Source organism: Antrostomus carolinensis, unplaced genomic scaffold, assembly GCF_000700745.2.
Source record: "Antrostomus carolinensis isolate BGI_N321 unplaced genomic scaffold, ASM70074v2 scaffold21024, whole genome shotgun sequence".
In the NCBI taxonomy this organism is placed as follows: Eukaryota; Metazoa; Chordata; class Aves; order Caprimulgiformes; family Caprimulgidae; genus Antrostomus; species Antrostomus carolinensis.
Genome location: NW_010313099.1, coordinates 68,793 through 76,533, shown reverse-complemented (window position 1 = coordinate 76,533; position 7,741 = coordinate 68,793). Strand labels below are relative to the sequence as shown.

Genomic DNA, 7,741 nt, shown 5'->3' with positions numbered 1-7,741 from the left:
GGTGAGGCTGACCAGTCTATAGTTACCCGGGGTCCTCCTTCTTTCCCTTCTTGAAGACTGGAGTGACATTTGCTTTCCTCTAGTCTTCAGGCACCTCTCCTGTTCCCCACAACTTACCAAAGATGATGGAGAATGGTCTAGCAATGACTTCAGCCAGCTCTCTCAGCACCCACAGGTGCACTCCACCAGGACCCATGGATAGCCCAGTCCTCGTCAACCAAGGCAAACTCCTCCTTTATTCTGACTTCCTCTGGTGCCTCAGGTGTCCGGGGCTCCTGAGGACAGTCTCCAGTAGTGTAGACAAAGAGGTGATTCAGTAACTCCACCTTCTCTGTCTCCTTTGTCACCAGGGCACCCACCTCATTCATCAGTGGGTCTACACTGCCTCTAGAATTAGCTTTGTCTGCAATGTATTTGAAGAAGCCCTTTTTGTTGTCCTTGACCACTCTTGCAAGGTTTAATTCCAAGGAGGCCTTAGCTTTCCTAGTTGCCTCCCTACATCTTCTAACAGTCTTATATTCCTCCCAAGTGACCAGCCTCTCCTTCCATGATCTGCAGATCTTCTTCTTCCACTTGAGTTTGCCCAGCAGTTCCCTGTTTAACCATGCAGGCCTCCTGGCTCCTTTTCTTGATTTCCTACACATTGGGATGCTCTCATCTTGAGCTTGGAAGAGGTGGTCCTTGAATGTTAACCAACTATCTTGGGCCCCTTTACCATCTAACACCCTGTCCCATGGGATTTCCCCTAGCAATCACTTGAAAAGGCCAAATATTGCCCATTGAAAGCCCCTACAAGGACTGAAGTGTCTTTTCTTATTCTCCTTCCCCATTTCTTAATGTCTTGGGGGAAAAAAAGTGTTAAATAGAAGCTGTTCCTGACTGATACTTTCTGCTCTGATTGCTTTCTGGTTATAGCACACTGTGGCACCAGCTTTTCACGCACACAAACAGCAAAGCAGACAACTCACATCCCGAGCAACACGCAGTCAGGTCTGTCATTTCAACCACAGAATGACAGAACAGCCTAGGTTGGAAGGGACCTTGAAAGATCATCTGGTCCCACCTTTTGTGGGAGAGAGAGTCTAGAGGAGATTGTCTAGTACCCTGTTCAGTTGCGCCTTGAAAACCTCCAGCCATGGGGACTCTACCATGTCCCTCAGGAGGTTGTTGCAGTGAATCATCATTCCTAGAGTAAAAAATCTCTTTCTTATGTCAAGATTTCTGACATCTTCTGTATTTTCTAATAAACGCTCTTGGTGCTGCTGCAGATGCACTTATCAGACTCCTGCTGCAGGGTGGGCCTAAACCCCAGCCCCGATGGTGGGCAAGAGCAGGAGCAACAACCCACCTGGGGATGGGCACGCTGGGCTCGCAGGTCCCACACTTCCAGGGCTGGCCTCAACCTGCTGGCTGGTGGCTGTGTCTGCTTCCAGCGGGGAGGCCTGCAGAAAATAATACAGGAGAAAGACACTGAGTAAAGTGGAATTAAAAGTATGTATTAATTCCTCAGGGTAGTACTTGTTGCTTCTTTGTAATGTGTTTGAAACAGTGTGGTTTAGAGCTCAGCAGGGAGCTGGGGAGTATGTTTCGGAGCAGTATGTGCCACTTGGGTGTTGAATCACTGGGCTTTAATCTCCTTTTCAAACTGTTCATCAGTAACCGTCATGCATTTGGTTTGGAATAGCTCCTCCAAGCTTTTAAAATTGTAGGATATCTTGGATTGTGTTAGCTGGAGATAAGCACACATTTCACCCCTAGTTTCCTCTTCCAGAATAACAGAAAAACGTATGCATTAGTGAAAACATAGCACATACTAGGGTTTGAAAAGTGGCAAAGTAATTAAATACTTCCTTTATTTCACGGTTGTCTAAACGATCTGTTATCTAAAAGGAAAAGCCAGAGTCAGTATTAAAGGTAATGAAATACTTTAAACACTATTAAGAAGGGGACTGAAAAAAATATGGTAAGACCATATCAAGCCAATAATCCAAATCCCTTTGAAAAGCCAGCTTCCTGACACAGGACAAGGCTGTTGCAGAGCTAAAACGACACTGTCAAAACAAGGCTAGCACTTCAGCTGATGTATTTAGCAGCTTCCACTTTACATCCGCTTTCCCAGTAGGCAAATCAAGAAAAAATCTGCAGCAAACTGATCAGCCACTGCACTGTGCTTCTAACTTCTGAAGGATCTAGAAAATGGCACATTCAACAGAGGGAAATAAAAAAGCAGACTACTTTTAGAAATAAAAAGTAATATATTTCAGAAGCAGCCTATTGTAGACTCGCTTTCCTGTCTTCCTCCTAGCCCTCCATCTTATTAACAGCTGCAAGGGAGGAAATCTGATGAAATTTCCTCTTTTCTGGGGGCAGGATTCAGACCTCCACCTTCTGCACAGACCCTGTTTCCCATCCCTGCAGAACCATATGAGCCTACACCCCCTCATCCTGTCCATGCCCCAAGAAGAGGAGACCTGTGCTCTCACAGGTTGATCATCAGGGATGTCCGTTAGCAGTGACGACAGGACACCAACACCTGCGGACACATTTTGGCTCCAGAGAGCTTTGCTGTCGGCAGTGCTCGTTGGAACCCCTGCCTCTCTTCTCTCTAGAGGGAGGCTTGCTCCGGAGAAGTGCAAGGAGCATGACTGGGAAGATGTCCTGCAAGGAACTGGTGAGGACCAGTGTGGGGCCACAGCCAGAGGCAGTGACCCAGGCAAGACCAGGGGGCAGTGAGCAGTGCCAGGAACAACAGAAGGAGCTCACAGCTGCCAAGGACTGTGCCAGCACCTCGCAGCAAGACAGGCGTCAGATCACAGCCACCAGTCTCTGGAAGTGGTAACGCATCATCTCCTCCGGCACCTCTGGGGGCTGGCTGCTTGCTGTGCCCCCACTGCCCAGTGCTTTCCATTGCACCCTCACCTCTGCCCATCTAAATCCTCCATCCTAGGCATGACACGGGGACACATGGAATCACAGAATCATTTAGGTTGGAAAAGACCAGTAAGATTATTGACTCCAACCATAAACCTAACACTGCCAAGTCCTCCTCTAAACCATGTCCCTAAGCACCATGTCTACACGTCTTTTAAATACCTCCAGGGATGGTGACTCAAGCACTTCCCTGGGCAGCCTGTTCCAATGCTTGACAACCCTTTTAGTGAAGAAATTTTTCCTAATATCCAATCTAAACCTCATCTGGCACAACCTGAGGTCCTTTCCTCTTGTTCTGTTGCTTGTTACTTGGCAGAAGAGACCAACACCCACCTCGCTATTCAGGTAGTTGTAGACAGTGATAAGGTCTCCCCTCAGCCTCCTTTTCTCCATACTAAACAACTCCAGTTCCCTCAGCTTCTCCTCCTAAGACTTGATCTCTAGACCCTTCACCAGCTTTGTTGTTCTTCTTTGGACACAACCCTCTCCTGCCTAAAAGTGGTTCTCAAACTGGATGAGGCAGGGGTGAAATACGCACTCAAAAATGTCAGCATGGAAAGTTTGAGGACTTCCTCTCTGACCTGTCCATTTGTGACCACACCCATCCAAGAGCAAACAAGGCATGGAGCTCCCCCTCCATGTGTCACATGCCCCAAGGAAGGACGGTCACTGGAGATGAGGCACAGCCTAAAAAATAGGCTCCAGAGAAATGTTCCAGAGTCTCATGCTTCAGTAGGTCTGCCTCTTGCCATTCTGTTGCTGTTTTCTTCCATATAACCCACCTCACTTCCCCAGTCCATCTTGATGCCAGCCTGTGTTTCCACAAGAGCTTTCTCACTGAAAGCCCAGAAGAACACTGCAATTAAAGAAAAAGTCTCCTCCTGCCTCAGTTCTGGCTCCTGACATGACAGCAGCCAGGGCAGAAGCTACTGGAACCCTTCCTAACCTTGCTCGATGCAGAAATAAATACTCCTTTTCTCCATGAGGGTAGCCAGGCAGTATAACATGCTGCCTAGATAGGTTGTGCCATCTCTGTCCTTGGAGGTTTCCAAGGTTTGAATAATGAAGCCCTCAGCAACCCTGTCTGATCTCATGCCTAATCCTGCTTTGAGTAGAAGACTCAGCTAGAGATCCTACAACCCACAAATCTCCATTAAACCTAAACAAATGTCTATTATCAAGAGCTCAAGGTTTGCCCTGAACAAGGTAGATTTTATCTGGAAAAGCAAGAGGCACCTACTCGACAACCCTACCCACTGCTCCAAAGCATAAGCCCTTCCAAAGATATTGTTGCAAATTTCAATTACTAATACCTTTATTATTATTATTTTTGGTAAGGCAATGGAACTCCCCCTCTGCTCCCAAAAAACAACTGTACAAACTGAAAAATAATAAATAAAAAAAAAAGAAATTCAGCTTTAATTTTAAGCTCAGAGGCTTTAAAGCTATAAACAGTGATAAACTGGGGCTGATAAAATGTTAAACAGCGTTACATACACCAAGGGAAGGCAAGTGCTGGTGGCAGCTGGAGCTGGGGAAAGAGCACAGCTACACTGGCCTCTCGGAGGGTTTAAAAACTCAGCAAATGCACTTTTATCACCTCTGGTTCTAGAGTTACCTCAGGAACCTAAACACGGTGCTGTGTCACGTAGCCATCCTGCATAAGTGCAATAACTAAATATACCCATAACCTATATCCAAGAGGTTCAACCAGGTATAGACATAGGTGTAAAAAAAGAGCTACTACTTGCTGCAGGAAATTTAATTTTGCAATGACATGCTGCAGAAGTTCTGTTCCTGCTCACGAGACTTGACTCTTCCTCCTCCCTCTGCTGAGCAACTAAATGCTAGCGACATAAAGCTAAAAATATAAAACTGATTAGTAAGTAATTTATAATAAAATTAAGTCAGCTTCACTGGGGAACTCTCTTGTTCCCAGTATAACTAATTCTATTTATAATATCAAGTAAAGTAATATTACCTAGTATTTTATCCACAGTTATATGACACATTTAAGAAAATTATTGTACCAATACAGCCAATAAAATGTCTTTTTTACCACAGACTATTATCCTTCACATTTCATAAATATCTTGTAATCAAATGATGATGATACCACTGAACATGAAAAAGGCAGATGAGCATTTCATTGTACCTAAGAGGATCGTTATTTTGACACAGACCCTGAAAAACCGAACAACTTGGTGAATGGCATTTTCGAGGAGCTCTCATGCTTTGGGATGAAGGACCCACGCAGCCCCTCAGCACCACCCCGCTGCAGCCACATGCATTCATGCAGGCAGAGGTGGCATTCTGCAGGACTGTAGAGCCAGTTCGTATGCTGGCTCTGCTGCAGGTGCCCATGAGGGAAGGTCACACAACACCAGTTCGTCCACCACCACAGGCGAGAAAGCCTTCAGGGGAAGTAGGAAAAACCTTGCTGCATCGGGGCTGTGGTTATCTCTGACCGTGGATCCAGGCTGGTGTGAAGACTCTGTCTCATTAATTCCAGAAGACTGAAGAATGCTGTCTACTTGGATTGGTGTTTTTATCACCCCATGCATCTACCTACCCAGGAGTTAAAGTGAGCTTCCCCATTTAGGATTTAGAAGCTTCAGTCCATGAGGGAAAGTTAAATATTGTGATAGGATTTGCAGTTCTGAGCACACCAGTGAGAGAGGACAATGCAACAGCTTGGTTCTGCTAACCAAGATATCCACTTAGCAAAGACACAAGCACAGGTGACTATATAGTGTTATTAAGCACCTATTAGGCATAGAAAATTAATTTGTGGCAGACAGGATTTTTATCCCATAAACTAGGATATCAGTCTAGGTATTTCTTTAATTAAGACCATACAAGCCAGAAATAGCCTTATCACCTATCACTATGGCAGAACATTACATCTTTATAAAACCCTAAAAATACTATAACTAGGAACTTCTAAAACACTAAATATCGCAACTACTACAAGAATTCAAACTCCAAATGAAGTTACAGCAGAACTTTATTAACTCTTATTGTAAATTAAATCAAAACATGGATCAGTTAACACTACTTGTACACAAAAATCACGTGAAATATCGTTACTATATTTTCTATGAAAACATGACAAACCAAGCTATCCTGAACCAGTGAGAATGCAGAGATATTAGGAAGAATCAGGTTAGAACTACAGTTTAAATTCTGTAAAATCACTCAGGAATGGAACTGGTTGCAATATCAACAGCAAAACATGTAAATTGCCTGACGCATCTCTCAAACTTCTGTGATTGAAATTGTACTCCTGTCATTGACTTTAAATTTTTCATACAATGATTTCCTCATCAAAGCTAGCATTTTCTGTGTTGTGAATGGTAATGGTGGCGTGACCTGGGGCTTGCATGCTGTGCCAGTATAGTACTACAGCCAGAACACTGCTCTGACACCTTAAGTCATCTGCCTCATCTGGCAGCAATATAATGCTATACTCAGGCCAGCTATTACAACCAAAGACCAGGGTGGATCAGTAATGGACAGAGAAGCCTTGAAAGCACTGCAAGGAACAGCATTAAGTATTCTTGCTAGTAATTTTTCTAGAGTTATTACTGCTCAACTGGAATGTAAAATAAGCTACTGTCACTCATAGACACTGAAAAGCACACAGGGGTTTGGATGACAGGAGACATGGACTCTAGAGTCACAACCACATCCCAAGCAGAGTTCCCTTCTAGCTGCTTTGAAGCTTTGCTGCTCTCACTTCTCATCGTAAACCTTTTTCCCTTCAGGTAGTCCAGCCCTCCAAGCATCTTCCCATGTGTGGTTCAAGGTATAGCTGTCAATCTGGAACAGACGTACTTCGTCTACAAGCATTTCTTGTAACAAATCAAAGAACAAAGACTTGTCCTACCAGATATGTACAAATCAAGATTTCAACCCTGCTTTCCTGTAGCTTGGCCAACAACCTTCAACCACAAGAAAGCTTGTACTTTAATCTCAGTTCAATCGTTGGAATTTGGAAGATGGAGGAGTGTGTTACTTGGATATTAAAAAAAACAAGGTTATTTTGTGCCAAGCATGCAGTGAGTAGTAGCAGACAAGTTTAAGCTAGCTAGTGAAAAATTAAAAGAAAGCCAAAATTTCTCCCCACCATCACCACCCTGCCCTGATCTTTTTAAAGTTGCTGTCTATATATATATATATTTTTTTTTTTTTTTGGTTGATCAGAGCAGAGCTATAATTAGAGCTGTAACAAGCCAGTAACTTCTAAACACTCATACAAAGATTGGTTAAAATAATGTTACTGAGTAACAAATTAATCCCCCTAAACTAAAATCTTTACAAATATTGTTTTAAAACAAAACATTTACTTTGCTAACTTGTGCTTCAAAGAGCTGGAGGATACAACTTCTCAGCATTTGTAATATGCCTAACTGTTCTGTATAATGGAAAGAAAACACGACCTAATGGCTGACAGGTAGGACTGGGGTGAGGAGATGAGTCTCACATTATTGCTGGCATTGCCACTGACTGATCAGTCAGTCTTTGGGCCTTTGCCCCCGTTTTTCCAGCTGCGATAAGAGAGGTGTGCTTTACCTACCGCCTTTCTTAGCAGCACATCGCTCCACAAACACTAGTGGGGTATTTTCATCCTGCTTATAGGCCATATTTATCCTTCCTAGCCTTAAATCATAGGCAAAATTTGATAAGCTACTTTTAGTAAAGGCAAATCTCTTATAAAATTAAAATAAAATAAAATCTATGTACTTTATCTGTACACTAGAGACACAAGTAGAGTTTCTTGAAAATACATTTCTTTACCATCCTTCCC

At 43.6% G+C, this 7,741-nt stretch overlaps 1 protein-coding gene across 1 annotated transcript in view; it reads right to left on the bottom strand.

Annotated features, from left to right (window-relative positions):
• Nucleotides 1–173: 173 nt before the first annotated feature.
• Nucleotides 174–7,741, bottom strand: part of LIMCH1 (LIM and calponin homology domains 1) — a gene marked incomplete at its 3' end in the record, with an annotated part of 53,029 nt that continues 45,461 nt past the window's right edge. Inside the window, exons 18-19 of the mRNA XM_029084805.1 lie at nt 1,349–1,442; nt 174–403 (exon numbers count right to left, since the gene is read on the bottom strand). Of these exons, the coding sequence (XP_028940638.1) occupies nt 174–403; nt 1,349–1,442 (324 nt within the window). The remainder of the gene's footprint in view (nt 404–1,348; nt 1,443–7,741) is intronic.